The 16,620-nt window shown below is 38.1% G+C and overlaps 1 protein-coding gene across 4 annotated transcripts in view; it reads left to right on the top strand.

Annotated features, from left to right (window-relative positions):
• The window catches only part of Cep350 (centrosomal protein 350), a 144,810-nt gene that overhangs the window by 39,712 nt on the left and 88,478 nt on the right, over nucleotides 1–16,620 (top strand). For all 4 annotated transcript variants that reach the window (XM_075988299.1, XM_075988296.1, XM_075988297.1 and 1 more), the window contains exons 9-13: nucleotides 3,121–3,267; nucleotides 4,443–5,098; nucleotides 6,736–6,857; nucleotides 9,471–10,531; nucleotides 12,426–12,567. In XM_075988299.1, coding sequence (XP_075844414.1) covers nucleotides 3,121–3,267; nucleotides 4,443–5,098; nucleotides 6,736–6,857; nucleotides 9,471–10,531; nucleotides 12,426–12,567 — 2,128 coding nt within the window. The remainder of the gene's footprint in view (nucleotides 1–3,120; nucleotides 3,268–4,442; nucleotides 5,099–6,735; nucleotides 6,858–9,470; nucleotides 10,532–12,425; nucleotides 12,568–16,620) is intronic.

Here is a 16,620-nt window from a genome sequence, read left to right as displayed (position 1 = left end):
CAGAAGAGGGCATCAGATCCCTTGAAATTGGAGTTACAGACAGCTGTGAATCACCATGTGGTGCCGGGAATCAAACCTGGGTCCTCTGAAGAGCAGCCCTTGCCCTTTAACTGCTGAGCCATTTCTCTACCCCCTAGCACACAGCATTCATGTTTGTTTAACTTTGAGTCAGAAAATTAAGGTAAAATTCCAAAGAATTCTGTTCTGTCATTTTATAAGAGCATAAAGTTTGTTATAGATTGAACAATAAGCTTACAACCCTTTAAACGCTTTAGCCTCATTGTTTATGGCTAATAACAAAGTATAAAAGCATTTCTAAAGTAAACAGAGACTGATTCAGTGGGTAAAAACTGTTCACTGTGCAAGGATGGGGACCTGAAGTTGAATTCCCAGAACCCTCATAAAATCCAGACATACAGCGTCAGCCTGTGTCCTAGTGCTGCTGTGGGAGGTCGTAGGTGTAGATGCTACCTGAAAGCTCCTGGGCCAACTAGCCTGGTGCATGCCACAGAAAACACAGAATAGCCTGTCCCAAGCAAGATAGGTGAGGACTAACACCAAAAGTTTTCATCTGACCTTCATATGTGCATGGTGGCATGTCTTCACACACATAAGCACACACACATATTTGCACACGTACATACACACTTATGCATGCATGCACACACACCTACACGTGCACACACATATATACACACATGTACATACACACACATGCTCACACACACATATACACATGTACACACACATATACACATGCTCACACACATATACACATGTACACACATATACACATGTACATACACACACATGCTCACACACACATACACATGTACACAATACACACATGTACATACACACATGCTCACACACATATACACACGTGCACACACATATACACATGTACATACACACACATGCTCACACACATACACATGTACACACACATGCTCACACACACATACACATGTACACACACATGCTCACACATGCACATATACTCTTAGGTATGCACACACACATATGCACACATTTTAAAGTAAGCAGAGCATACTTAATTCAGTTTTGTAATTAATGTATTTATCACTCGTATTGCCATTTACAGTACTAAATTAGAGCTCCTTTAAAGAAACTCTTAATGGGATGTCTTTCATATAATATAATAGTATAGTATACTAGAGAACTGGAAAAATACAAGAAAACAAAGCTATTATTTGGACACAAACAAAAGTACTAGTGTTAGTTTAAGTAGTTCTGACTGGTATTTAAATTTTTTATAACAGGTATTATTTATTTAGCCCATGCAGTAGTTTTAAAGTCATACTAGTATAATTTTAATCATTATACACCTAAACTGTTTTTGTATATATAAAATTCTTACCATTTTTTTATTTTTAAAATTTATTTATTTATTGAAGAAAGGTATCACTTTGTAGCCTTTATTGGCTGAGAACTTTCTGTGTAGACCCAGTTTGGAACTCACAGAGGCTTACCTGCTTCTGCCTCCTGAGTGATGGGATTAAAGTCATGCAACACCACTACTGCCCATACAAGTGGTATTTTTTAATTGAATTAATTTTAAATCACTATTTCATTATTTCCTTTGTTATTCCATTTCCTTTTTTTGGGAGCCCAGGCTGGATTTAAACTCAATTCCTTAGAGGTGACCTTGACAGATGTCTTCCATCACACTCTGCTTCACCCACCTCTTTTTTTAATTCATAATGGAATTCAGGGCTGTATATGCTAAGCAAGCTGTATGTCGCCCTTGCCTTCCTGCTTGCCATGTTATTTTGCATTTAATTTAGTGGGTTTTTTTTATAATTTTCACTTTGTAAACATTTACTGCTTTATATGTAACTATTTTCAGATGATCTATTTGAATTTCTTATATCTGAAACTAATGAAAACTCTTTTCTTCTTGGTAAATAACTTTATTGCAGCACACCTTTATTTTTATGAATTTTTATGATTAAGGATAGTCTAAAACATTAGTGTTTATTGTATTATTTTAATGTCTACTTATGTGATATAACTGTAAAATATGAAAATCTCGCCATGCGGTGGTGGTGCACTCCTTTAGTCCAGCAGAGGCAGGCAGATCTTTGTGAGTTCAAGGCCAGCCTGGTCTGCAAGAGCTAGTTGTAGGACAAATTCCAAAGCTACAGAGAAAATCCTGTCTCAAAAGCAAAAAACAAAACAAAACAAAAAAAAAATGAAAGTCTCTACCATGCTATCCCCATAAAAGTGATTACCTTGTTTTTATGTTTCTTCAGAATTTTATCCCTGTGTTTAGATTAAGCCTTCATTTGGCTAGCAGGTATGTTTTATCATGTGCTGTGTTCAGGTAGTAACTTGGGATTTCAAGACTTGCTGTGATTTGGTTCTTAATTTTAAAAGTGTTTTATGTTCCTTGAAATGTGGAGGTAAATCAGGTTCAAACAGGCACAGCCAGATGGCCTAGTACGTGAAGATGACCTGAGTTTAATCTTAGGACCCAGGAGGTGAAACGAGAGAACTGGACTGATGACCCCAACTTGTTCTCTGACCTCCCCACGTGTGCTGCTGCACATTCTCCTTACCCCCAAAATACATGTGATTTTTTTAAAAAAGAGATTTGAACAAACTTGTTAACTAATATTGATGACTTTGAATTAAAAATAAACTTAAATTTATAAAATTTATTTTAATTTTATTTATGTGTATGAGTGTTTTGCCTACACATGTGCCTGTGTGTTTAGTGTGTGTTTAGTACTCAAAGAGGACAAAAGAGGATGTTGGACCCCTTGGAAATGGAGTTGCAGATGACCGTGAGCCTCCATTGGGGTGCTGAGAATCGAACCCAGGTCCTCTGGAAAAACAGCCAGTGCTTTTAACTGCTGAGCCTCTCTGTACTCTAAAAATCCACTTTTAATGGCAGGTCTTTTGACCTTAGCAGAAAAATGTAAAATTAGTTATAAAACCTACATGACCAAGTAACTATACTTCTTAGAGATAAAATGAAAGTTTTAAACGTGGTGCAGTATGTATTTCAGATGGTAATTACAAAACTTCCATGACCCAGTAACTATACCTAGAGATAAAATGAATGTTTTAAGTGCAGTGCAATCTGTGTTTCAGGTGGTAGTCGTTTGATAAGCACATCTTCTTGGCGAGATGGACAGAAATTAGTAAAGAAGATTCTGGGACCTGCACCCAAGATGGAGCAAAAAGAGCGAAGACCAGCATCAAGTGACAGAAGTGGAAGAGAGAGAATGGCTAAATTTGGTGAGAGGATATAGTTAAAGTTGTTGCAAAAAGCAAGGTTGCTTGTTTGCTACTTAGAAGGTAAAATGTGCCGGCAAATACTTTAAGACTGCACTAAATCTGTTACTGTAGCCCCAAATGAGGAAATGTTTTGTTGAGCCTGGATAGGTCTGCAGAAGTTACCTTCCTCAGAGGTGTGTAGTCATAATTAAGTTTGTTTTAAGATTTAGGGTTCTCTTAAATATGATCTTAAAATTCTTTTTTTTTTTCCTTTTTGGGTTTTTGAGACAGGGTTTCTCTGTGTGGCTTTGGAACCTGTCCTGGAACTAGATCTGTTGACTAGGCTGGCCTCAGACTCACAGAGATCCACCTGCCTATGCCTCCCAAGTACTGGGATTAAAGGTGTATGCCACCACCACTCAGCCCTTGGCTTTTTTTTTTTTTAAGTACATTGACTACTATCTAAAATAGTTATGAATCTCGGGAGATGGTTCAGTGGTTACAGTGCTTGATGTGGACCAGAGTGGTTCAAATCCTCAGGGGCCCACCTATAATTCTTGCCTCAGAAAAGAGTCCTTAGAGGAATCTGGCTAGCAAGACTAGCTCTGTATGTGAGCTCTGGTTATGACTGAGAGACCCTACCTCAGGAAGTAAGGTGGAAGAGCAATGAACGACTCCTGGCATCGACCTCTGACTTCCATGTGCACAGACCTCCCTCTCCATGGACACATAACCACACATGTGGCCTATACATACAAACATGCACACACACACACTCATAGACATGCTCCTACACACACACATACACACACACGGGAAAAGGAAAAAATAACTAGTTATGCTTTCCATAAACACTAACTTTTGGAAATTAAACATAAAATCCCCACAGGCCAGATTTCCTTTTTAGTAGTGAAGAAATTTGCCTCACTTGATTTGAGTTCCTGGAGTCATAATTAAGCAAGAAATATCATCAACTCTGATTTAATATATTGTTGTCAATACAGTCAGCAGTTATATTTCTTTGTTTCTTTCATCTTGCAAATGAATTCATGCATATTCTCAGTCTAACATTAAGCCATGTCAGCAAATTATAGATAATAGGATGGTTGTTTGCTGACATAATGTATTTATTGTGTTCTGCTATTCTTAAGGATGAATCTGGAGTTGTAATATAACTAACAGTCTGTACATTGCAGGGGGCCATATTGGAAGAGCAGAATCCGACCCCAAGTTGGATGTTGTGCATAAACATCTCCCACGAAGCTCAGAACGGTCAAGAAGTAGAGCTCGGTCTGAAAATAATATAGTGAAATCAGCTCCATCCCTTCCAGACAATAAGCAGGAGGAAAACGCTGCCTTAAACAAGGATTTTTTGCCAGTTGAAATTCGTGGCATTCTTGATGACTTACAGCTAGATTCTTCAGCTCAAACTGTGAGGCAAGAGATTGGAGAGTTACAGAACCAGAAGTCATCGGCACCTGTGCAAGCGCCTCGGAGTCACAGTCCTGTGAAAAGGAAGCCTGACAAAATAACTGCTAACGAGGACCCCCCTGTGACCTCCAAAAAGCGCCACTATGACACAGACGAGGTGCGACAGTACATTGTCAGGCAGCAGGAGGAAAGGAGGAGGAAGCAGAACGAAGAGAAGAAGGCTCAAAAGGAGGCTACGGAGCAGAAGAACAAACGGTTACAGGAGCTCTACCGGAGACAGAGAGAAGCCTTCACTAAAGCCAAAGCTGTGCCTCCTGATCCATCAGCCTCCAGGCGGCTGCAGGAAACATACTCCAAATTGCTACTAGAAAAGACTTTGCTGGAAGAGCCAGCTCATCAGCATGTTACACAGGATACACAGGTACTAGTAGTGCTGGGAACACAACGTGGGTAATTTATGGTGAGGAAAGCTTGCTTGCTGTACGGAAATGTTGGAAAATTATCATCCCTACCACTATACATGCTCCGACATGTGACAGTCAAGACCTTTCATGAAATTTATTGCATGTAAAGAATGATGAGAAACACACAGAAAGTAAGAGCTGAAGAGCTTGCAACATTGGTTACTAGTGATCTCTGTCATTCTGATATTCCTGCCTGGTTTTCATTGTAGTACTGAGAAGATATTTAGTATATAATACACAACCAAAATATGTTAATGAAATATTTAATTTTGGGCTCAGTGTTGAAGTGAAGACATACTCTTGTGCTAATGTTTTTTGTTTGTTTGTCTGTTTTTGTTTAGTTTTTGTTGACAGGGTTTCTCTGTGTAGACCTGACTCGCCTTGAACTTGAGGTCCACCTGCCTCTGTCTCCTGAGTGCTGGGATTAAAGGAGTGTGCAACCACTGCCCAGTGCTAATGTTTTTTTTTTTTTTGTTTGTTTGTTTTTTTTGGATTTTTCGAGACAAGGTTTCTCTGTAGCTTTTGGTTCCTGTCCTGGAACTAGACCAGGCTGGCCTTGAACTCACAGAGATCAGCCCGCCTCTGCCTCCCGAGTGGTAGGATTAAAGGCGTGCGCCACCACCGCCCGGCCAGTGATAATGTTTTTAAGACTGGTAACTGAGTGTGTTTCAGGTATTACATACTGTTTTAAAAGCTTTACTTACAAACATCAGTAAATACAACTCCAGGAAGGTTATATATATTCTTTTTACTTATCAGATGAAAAAAACCTGAGATTTTTAAAGGATGCTATTTTATTTTAACCATGTTGCTAATATCAATATCTGTTTAGTTTCTGCTCATATTTTAAGGGAATAACCCACCATGAAGGGGAAATCAGGGTGGTCACATGACATTTACAATCAGAAAGCAAACAGTAATAGACATGTGTTGGACCTTAGCTTGCTTTCTCCATTTAATTACTCACGGGTTCTAGCCAGGGAATGGTGCACACATAGTGAGCAGGTTTTCCCAACTTAACACAATCAAGATATTCCTCACAGGATTACTTAGAGGTCCATACCTAATTTCTGTTTTGTTCTAAATTCTGTTGAATTGACAATTATTACTGACCCATCACAATGTCCTTGTGGATTTTAGATGATGTTTTGCAGTTAATTGTAGTGGTTGTTTTTGTTTGGTTTTCTGTGATGCAGGATCCAGCCTACAACCTGGTGTAATATAGGTAAACATTTCACTGAGCTACATCCCACAACTAAATATAAAGTGATTTTACTTGAGGAAGGGAAAAAAACCTCTCTTTTATGATTTTTTTTAAAATATTTTTTAATGCACATTGCATGCATATATATCTGTGTGAGGATATCAGATTCACTGGAACTGGAGTTGTAGACAGTTGTGAACTGCTGTGTGGGTGCTGGGAATTGCACCCAGGTCCTTTGGAAGAGTGGCCAGGGCTCTTAACTGCTGAACCATCTCTCCAGTTCCTATGATCTTTTTTTTTAAGTTAAAGTGGCTTGATAAGTTTCTTATGTGCTACTTGAAGACATTTTTGTGATCAAAATCAGATAAATTTGATATCCTTTTCTCTTAGGTAAGACCTGGGTATCAACCATCTGGAGAATCTGATAAAGAAAACAAAGTACAAGAACGTCCTCCGAGTGCATCTTCTAGCAGTGACCTGTCCCTGTCAGAACCTCCACAGCCTCTTGCAAGGTAGAGGGGGAGAGGGATAGAGAGAGGATGAAAGATGAGGTTCTTTCTTTTTATAAAAAAGACTTATTTCAAACTTGGTAAATATCTTCAACTGAAGCCTGAATATGGTGTATGCTGTGTTCACTCTGCTCTGCTCTGGTTTTTCAGCTTTTTCCTGTCCATTAATTCCTGTCCAGTGTCAATTCCTTATGCGTGTGGTAGCACTCGTGCCTCCTTTGACCCAAACAAAGTTTCTTGGATGGATAAATCACAGTGAAAGATATAGATGGTTCTAAATTATATTTTGTAATAATAACCATTGAGAGAAGAAAAGCGATTTAAAGCAGTTTGAGAATGCACAAGTACAAGTCAGATCTCTTTCCAATTTGTAGTTAATACACACGGTCCCCTTTCACCCAAAGGACAATAATATCGATCACATTTTAGTGGTTTTTGTATTTATTTATTTTATTCAAAATATGAGTGTTTTGCCTGCATGTATATACATACACTACATATATTCCTAGTACCCATGGAGATCAGAAGAAAGTAGAGGATCCCCTCAAACTAGAATTACTGATGGTTATGAGTCATTGAGTCACTGTGTGGGTGCTGGGAACCAAACTTGAGTCCTCTGCAAAAGCAGGAAGCACCTTTTTTTAGTTTTTATTTTAGATTACACATATGTGTGTATGTCGATATGTGCATGCCATTGCAGGTTTCTGCAGAGATGATCAGTCTCATATGAGGTGTCTGAAGTGGATGCTGGGAATTGAACCTGGGTCTTCTGGAAGATCAGCCAGTGCTCTTAACTGCTGAGCCATCTGTTTAGCCCAAAAGAAATGCTTTTAGCCTCAGAGCCATCTCTCTAGCCTCCAATAATATTAGTGTCATTTATTATTTCTTAATTTCTAGGCCTAGTAAAAACCATTGTTTGTGTTTTAGTTTGGTTTTATTTGTTTTGTAGTGCTAGAATGAAGCCCAATACCTTGTGCCTTTTAGGTAGTGATTTAGTGCTGACACACATTGACGCACTATTGTTATTATTGTTCTACAGAGGAGAGAATTGAAGTCTAGACTTTAACCTTCTTAAGATCAAAACAGAAGTTGTGGAAGTGGGTTTGAACATAGGCAAGACAGGGTTTTTTTTTTGGTGTAGCCTTGGCTGTCCTGAAACTTACTTGGTAGACCAGACTGGCCTCGAAGTCACTCACAGAGGTCTGCCTGCCTCTTGGAATCTTTCTTTAAAAGCCAGTACTTTTAACCAGTTTGTGTATTTATTATTAGTAAGAGAAATGTATGATTTGTTTAATGTTCTAAATGTACTTTAAGCTTAAATCATAAGGTATAATTTTTTATTATGAATATGTTTGTTTAGATAATACGGTACATGTCATCATTGTCAGATCTGCTATGGTGGTGTCATGTTCACAATTTTTGCCTTTCTTATTCTAAAGAATGTTAAGAAACAAACCAAACACAAGTTTGTTGTTGCTTTGCATTACTTCTTTCACTTATTTCTTTTATTCCCTTCCTTCTTCTCCTCCTAAAATTTTAGATTTGTGTGTGTGTTAAAAATTGTACATTTTCAGCCGGGCCATGGTGGCGCACACCTTTAATCCCAGCACTCGGGAGGCAGAGGCAGGCGGATCTCTGTGAGTTCGAGACCAGCCTGGTCTACAGAGCTAGTTCCAGGACAGGCTCCAAAGCCACAGAGAAACCCTGTCTCGAAAAATCAAAAAAAAAAAAAATTGTACATTTTCACCTGGCAACGGGGGCGCATGCCTTTAATCCCATACTCGGGAGGCAGAGACAGGCAGAACTCGGTGAGTTTGAGGTCAGCCTGGTCTACAGAGCGAGTTTCAGGATAGGCGCCAAAAACTACCTACACAGAGAAACTCTGTCTCGAAAAACCAAAATGAATGGATGAATATATAATAAATTTTTTTTAAATTAAAATTGTACATTTCCATAAAATATCATGTGTTATACTAGGGCACACATACTGTGGTTGGAAAGGTAACTTTGTGTAGTCCCTTCCTTCTTTATTTGGGTTCTCTAGGCTTGGATGGTAGAGGCCTTTACCTGCTTAGTCATTTGATGGGTCCCAATATTAAGCAATCTTAAGAATTTCTCTTTTATATATTATTTTTAAAGGGTTGGATAGTGGTATTGTTCTAAGGAAGCTTGTCTGCAGAGTTTTAAGTAACCACTTAAAAAAAATAAATTCGAAGAAAGCAGTTTACAAAACAGTATAAATAGTGAAATATCATTTTTGTGCAAAAACCATAACACAACCACAACATACACATAGATAAAGTTAGCAAGGATATAATTGTAAGCCAACTACCAAAGATAATGAATCCTTTTATTGGTTATTCTGAGTGATCTCTCACTCTCAACCCTGTTGCCTTTTTTTCTGGAAGTGTTTGTATACTATTCTTATAATCAGAGAGCTCCTTTCCCCAATTTTAATTGATAACTTAAACTGGGGATCTAGGCTCTTTATAGAATACTTGCTCAGCATGACCAAGACTCTGGACTCAGTTGCTAGCACTGCAACAACTAACAAAACTAACAACAACAAAACACATGGATTACTGTATTAACTAACATTGTGATTTCTGTTACCAGAAGAGACTTGATGGAACCTACATGGATGCAGCCTGACAGGTTGAGCCCACGAGTTCACAGTTCTCAAGCACAGCCCCTTGTTGGAACGGCTGAAAATTTACTTTCCCAACTCTTGCATCTTGAGCATGTAGGAATTTTGCACAAAGACTATGACTCTGTTTTACCAGCCAAGAAGAGTCATAATAAAGCTTCAGGACCATTAACTTTCACACCTCAACCATATCTGACCTCACAAGCTCCTCATCCAGATGCCTTGTTAAAACCGAGTACCAGCCAGTATAAGAGTAAACTGGATCGTATTGAAGCCTTGAAAGCAACAGCTGCTTCTCTGTCTAGCAGGATTGAAAGTGAAGCTAAGAAACTAGCTGGGGCCAGCATTAACTATGGGTCAGTATGGAACAATGACTATGATGTACAGCAGGCACCTCAAGAGAATGGGCTTTGGACTAAAGCTGTCAGTCCACCTGTGAAAGAGGACATTGAAGATGTTTTCTCTGCCCGAATTCAGAAGATGCTGGGAACCTGTATATCTCATGCAACTTTTGATGATGATCTTCCTGGTGTAGGCAGTCTTAGTGAATTTAAGAAACTTCCTGAGATGATCAGACCCCAGAGTGCCATATCAAGCTTCAGAATGACATCCCCTAGTCCGAAACCAGGAGGGCTGCTGGCACAGCTGTGTAAGAGGCAGACTGACTCCTCCGGCTCTGATATACAAGCCTGTTCTCAAGACAGAGCCAAAAGGTCTCTTTGTTCCAGCATAGACTCGGTCAGCGAAGGGCCTCTTCTTAGTGAAGGGAGTCTCTCTGAGGAAGAGGGAGGCCGGGATGCACGGCCCCTCCTGAAGGTAGCAGAACTCTTAAAGGAAAAAGAATTCTGTGCTGGAGAGAGAAATTCTTATGAACCCATCAAAGAGTTTCAGAAGGAAGCTGAGAAGTTCTTGCCACTTTTGGGCCACATAGGTGGTACGCAAAGTAAGGGACCGTGGGAAGAACTGGCAAAGGGAAGTCCACACAGTGTCATTAATATTTTTACCAAGTCATATCAGTTATATGGAAAAGGTGAGAAAAATCGGCTTATACTACAGTAAGACAATTATTTCATAATTTTCTTTCTTTTCTTTTAATCCATGGTCTCTCTATACTGAAATCGTATAACACAGCTTTCTTTTTTTGTAATGAAGTTAATTCCTTTAGTTATGTCTGTTTCTGTTCTCATGTTATTATAGGTGAATTCTACCCAACGTATAATAACATAACCTTAGAATTCCTGGGCTATTTTCTTTCTTTTTTTTAAATATTTATTTATTTATTATGTATGCAATGTTCTGTCCGTGTGTATGCCTGCAGGCCAGAAGAGGGCACCAGACCTCATTACAGATGGTTGTGAGCCACCATGTGGTTGCTGGAAATTGAACTCAGGACCTTTGAAGAGCAGGCAATGCTCTTAACTGCTGAGCCATCTCTCCAGCCCCATATTTTCTCACTCTATAAATGGAGCAAATTATTTGACAAATGAATTGATTCTGTGTGTTCTTAGACTCTTATTCCTTTTTCCTAAAATTCACATTTGGGCACTTTATGATCTTGTGACAAGTTTATATATTATTCCTCTCTTTTGCTTAACTACTTTATTTACATTGGTGGTTATTCTGGTTAGGTTTTGTTTTCAACATGATACAAACTAGAGTCACCCGGGAAGAGAGAGCCTCTGTTGAGGATTTGCCTAGATCAGACTGGCCAGTGGGTATGTCTGTGGAGCATTATCTATTATGTTGGTTGATGAAGAAAGGTCCAGCTTTTCTGATAGTATCCCCGTGGGTGGTGCCATCCCTATGGGGGTGGGCCTAGACTGTATTAAAAAATAAAAACTAGTTGAACTTGAACCTTTGAGCACTAGAGCAGGCCAGTAAGCAACCTTTCTCTGTGGGTCTTGCCTCTGTTCCTGCTTGAGTTACCCCTCCCCATTTTCCTCAGTAATGGATTGTGACCTGGAAGTCGAGGTGAAATAAATCCTTTTCAAGCTGTTTTTGATTATGGTTATTTATCACAGCAAGCAAACAAGGACAGTTACATTTTAAATTCCTTTTTGATTCTAATGCTCTTTCAATTTTTTTGATGAAAGCAAAATGCTTAAATCAATATTCTTATTTAGTATTATTTTATGTGTATGGGTGGGTTTATCTGAATGTATGTTTTGCGTCTGCCTGGTGCCAGAAGAGAGTGTTGAATCCCCTGGGATGAGTTACATACAGATGATAGTGAACTGCCCTTTAGGTGCTGAGAATGGAACCCAGGTTCTTTGGGAGAGCAGTAAGTGTTCTTAACTGAGTCATCATTACATCTCGATATTCTTATTTCTTAATAAGAAAATTGGTTTCATTCTTAAATTCTTGTATTAGATCTTTATTAAAATTTTATAGTTATAACGAAATATTTGGAGATAAAATATGTTATTTGGGATTTGCTTCAAATTAATCTGTAGGTTCACTGCAGAAGAGAGAAATAGATTGTTTAATTAAATGAAACTAGCTTGCTTTTGTATTAGTCATAGTAATGGATACAGTAGTTTCATTATGCTTATTTATTTTAAAAAATTTCCTAAAAAGAAGTGAAAAGCAGCCAGGCATAGTGGCCCACACCTTTAAGTCAAACATTCAGGAGGCAGAGGCAGGCAGATCTCTGTGAGTTAGAGGACAGCCTGGTCTACAGAGCTAGTTCCAGGACAGCTAGGGCTACACAGAGAAACCCTGTTTCAGAAACACCCAAAACCGAAACCAAACCAAAAACAAAAGAAATCTATATGGCTGTTAAGAAAGCAAGATAAAAAGATGAGTTGTAAAAGCAATTGAAGCTGTCCCTTTTTATGTTACTAACTTCATGCTGGAGAATGCCTTGCTTATAGTTTTAAATTTCATTTTATTTTTAACCATACCACAATTATTTCTTTTGATAGGATTTGAAGATAGAGGAATATCAACATCACGGCCTTTCAATGCCACCACAACCCCACTGAGCAGTATTTCCTATGAAGATGATTTTGTCTCCTCGCCAGGGAGTGTGACATTGACAGAAAAAAAATCTACTCACGAATCTCAGTAAGAATTTGACAGCAAATATGAAATAAAGTTTTGAGTAGAAAAATACATATAAATGAGGATTCTGATGAGAGTATAGGTAGCATCTTGCTTACTGACTGATATATATCAAAGCTTTATGGCTGTAGACCACACTCTCGACGTGGACTTCCTGACTTGATGCTTGACTCTTTAAAGCTTGTTTGTATTTGAGCATAATGATGAAGCTAGTAGAACATGCTCACCTCACAGTCATTAGAAATGTTCAGAGAAACACACAGTTTTCTTTTCTTTTTTGCGATAGAGTCTCATCTAGCCAAGGATGACCTTAAATTCTTGATCCTCCTTCTTCCAGTTCTCAAATGTGCTGGGCTCACCTGTGTGTGCCACCACACCTGGTGAGTGGAACATAGAATACTTAAAAGGACCTAATTACAGACTTTAAGTCAATCTGTGAATTTCAGCAGAGGATAACATTGGGAAACAGTCTTGCAACATAATAATATAAGAAGTGTAAAAATTTGTTTTCTGTGGTAGATGAGGAAAATTAGGTAGACATTTAACTTTGTGCTAAGCAGTTTTTTAAATCAAGAAAACATCTAAAACTTTGATAAACATTCAACATCTAAGGTTTGAAGAGGTAGGTTATGACAACTGATAATTATTGGACCCTTAAGGTTCAAGACACTGAATGGATTCAGGGACTTTGCCTATATAGCTCATTTTTCTAGAAGCCTGATTTGGGAAATATTATTCTTAGAATACCTGTTTTTTTTTAATTGATTTTTATTGAGCTCGACATTTTTCTCTGCTCCCCTCCGTGCCTCTCCCCTACCCCCATCAACCTTCCTCCAAGGTTGCCATGTTCCCAATTTACTCAGGAGATCTTGTCTTTTTCTACTTTCTACTTCCCATGTAGATTATATCTATGTAAGTCTCTCTTAGGGTCCTCATTGTTGTTTAAGTTCTCTGGGATTGTGGTTTGTAGGCTGGCTTTCTTTGCTTTGTGTTTAAAAACCACCTGTGAGTGAGCACATGTGATAATTGTCTTTCTGTGTCTGGGTTACCTCAATCAAAATAATGTTTTCTAGCTCCATCCATTTTCCTTCAGAATTCAAGATGTTATTTTTCTCTGCTGTGTAGTACTTCATTGTGTAAATGTACCACATTTTCCTTATCCATTCTTCGGTTGAGGGGCATTTAGGTTGTTTCCAGATACTGGCTATGACAAACAAAGCTGCTGTGAACATAGTTGAGCACATGTCCTTGTGGCACAATTGGAGATCCTTTGGATATATACCCAAAAGTGGTATTACTGGGTCTTAAGGAAGGTTGTTTCCTAATTTTCTGAGAAATCGCCACACTTTCATCCAGAGGGGTTGTACCAGCTTGCATTCCCACCAGCAATGCAGAAGTGTTCCCTTTTCCCCACAACCTCTCCAGCATAAGTTGTCATCAGTGTTTTTGATCTTGGCTATTCTTACATGTGTAAGATGGAATCTCAGAGTTGTTTTGATTTGCATTTCTCTGATGGCTAAGGATATTGAACATTTTCTTAAGTGTCTTTCAGCCATTTTAGATTCCTCTGTTGAGAGTTCTCTGTTTAGGTCTGTATTCCACTTTTTTTTTTTTAAAAAAATTGGATTATGTGTTCTTTTGGTGTCCAATTTCTTGAGTTCTTTGTGTACTTTGGAGATTAGCCCTCTGTCTTATGTGGGGTTAGTGAAGATGTTTTCCCATTCTGTAGGCTGTCATTTTGTCTTGTTGACTGTGTCCTTTGCTTTTCAGAAGCTTTTCAGTTTCAGGAGGTCCCATTTATTAATTGTTTCTCTCAGTGTCTGTGCTGCTGGGGTTATATTTAGGAAGTGTTCTCCAGTGCCAGTGCATTCAAGTGTATTTCTTACTTTCTCTTCTATGAGGTTTAGTGTGGCTGGCTTTATGTTGAGGTCTTTGATCCATTTGGACTTGAATTTTGTGCATGGTGATAGATATGGGTCTATTTTCATTCTTCTAGATGTTGATATCCAGTTATGCCAGCACCACTTGTTAAATATGCTTTCTTTTTTCCATTTTATATTTTTTTACTTCTTTGTCAAAAATCAGGTGTTCAAAGATGTGTGGATTGATATCCTGGTCTTCTATTGGTTCCATTGGTCCTCCTGTCTGTTCTTATGCCAATACCAGGCTGTTTTCAGTTCTGTAATTCTGTAGTAGAGTTTGAAGTCAGGGATTGTGATGCCTCCAGAAGTTCTTTTATTGTTCAGGATTGTTTTGGCTATTCCGGGGTTTTTTGCTTTTCCATTTGAAGTTGAATACCGTCCTTTCAAGGTCTTTGAAGAATTTTGTTGGGATTTTGATGGGCATTGCATTGAATCTGTAGATTGCTTTTGGTAAGATTGCCATTTTTACTATGTTAATTCTGCCTACCCAAGAGCATGGGAGATATTTCCACTTTCGGGTGTCTTTTTCAATTTCTTTTTTCAAAGATTTAAAGTTTTTGTCATACAAGTGTTCCACTTGTTTGGTTAGAGTTACTCTGAGATATTTTATGCTATTTGTGGCTATTGTGAAGGGTGTTGATTCTCTGATTTCTTCCCCAGTCTTTTATCATCTGTGTACAGGAGGGCTACTGATTTTTTTGAGTTAATCTTGTATCCTGCTACATTACTGAAAGTGTTTATGAGTTGTAGAAGTTTCTTGGTAGAATTTTTGGGATTGCTTATGTAAACTATCATATCATCAGCAAACAGTGAGAGTTTGACTTCTTCTTTTCCAATTTGTACCCCCTTGATCTCCTTTTGGTGTCTTAGTGCTCTAGCTAGGACCTCAAGAACTATTCTGAATAGATATGGAGAGAGTGGACAACCTTGTCTTGTTCCTTATTTCAGTGAAATCACTGGGAGTTTCTCTCCATTTAGTTTGATGTTGGCTGTTGGCTTGCTGTATATTGCCTTTATTATGTTTAGGTATGTTCCCTGTATCCCTGCTCTCTCCAAAACCTTTATCATGAAGGGATGTTGCATTTTGTCAAAAGCTTTTTGGGCACCTAATGAGATGATCATGTGGTTTTTATTTTTTAGTTTGTTTATATGGTGGATTACGTTGACAGATTTTCCTATGTTGAACCATCCCTGCATCTGTGGGATGAAGCCAACTTGGTCATGGTGGATGATGGCTCTGATGTGTTCTTGGATTCGATTTGCCAGTATTTTATTTAGTATATTTGCATCAATGTTCATGAGTGATATTGGTCTGTAATTATCTTTCTTTGTAATGTCTTTCTGTGGGTTGGGTATCTAAGTAATTGTAGCCTCATAAAAAGAGTTTAGCAATGTTCCTTTTGTTTCTATTGTGTGGGATAATTTGAGGAGTATTGGTATTACTTCTTTGAATGTCTTGTAGAATTCTGAGCTGATACTATCTGGTCCTGGCTTTTTTTTTTTTTTTTTGGTTGGGAGACTTTTGACGACTGTTTCTATTATATTCTACAGCAGTTATAGGTCTGTTTAATTTGGTTATCTGGTCTTAATTTAATTTTGGTAATGATATTTATCTAGAAAGTTGTCCATTTCCTTCAAGTTTTCCAGTTTTGTGGAGTACAGGTTTTCAAAATATGACCTGATCATCCTCTATTTCCTCCGTGTCTGTTGTTATGCCCCCCTTTTCACATTTCTGATTTTGTTAACTGGTATTTTCTCTCTGCCTTTTGGTTAGTTTGGATAAAGGTTTGTCTATTTTGTTGATTTTCTCAAAAAACCAACTCTTTGTCTCATTGATTTTTTTTTGTATTGTTTTCTTTGTTTCTATTTTGTTGATTTCAGCTCTCAGTTTGATTATTTCCTGCCATCTAGTTCTCTTAGGTGAATTTGCTTCTTTTTTAAAAAAAGTTTTCAAATGTTCTGTTAATTCACTAGTGTGGGATTTTTTCCAGCTCCTTTATGTAGGCCTTTCGTGCTATGAACTTGCCTCTAAACACTGCTTTCATTGTGTCCCATAAATTTGGGTATGTTGTGTGGTCATTTTCATTGAATTTTTTTTAATTTATTTATTTATTAAAGATTTCTGTCTCTTCCC

The sequence above is a fragment of the Microtus pennsylvanicus genome, chromosome 10 (genome assembly GCF_037038515.1).
Source record: "Microtus pennsylvanicus isolate mMicPen1 chromosome 10, mMicPen1.hap1, whole genome shotgun sequence".
NCBI classification, from domain to species: domain Eukaryota; kingdom Metazoa; phylum Chordata; class Mammalia; order Rodentia; family Cricetidae; genus Microtus; species Microtus pennsylvanicus.
Note: the sequence above shows the minus strand (reverse complement) of the source record. Positions and strands in the feature narration are given on the sequence as shown.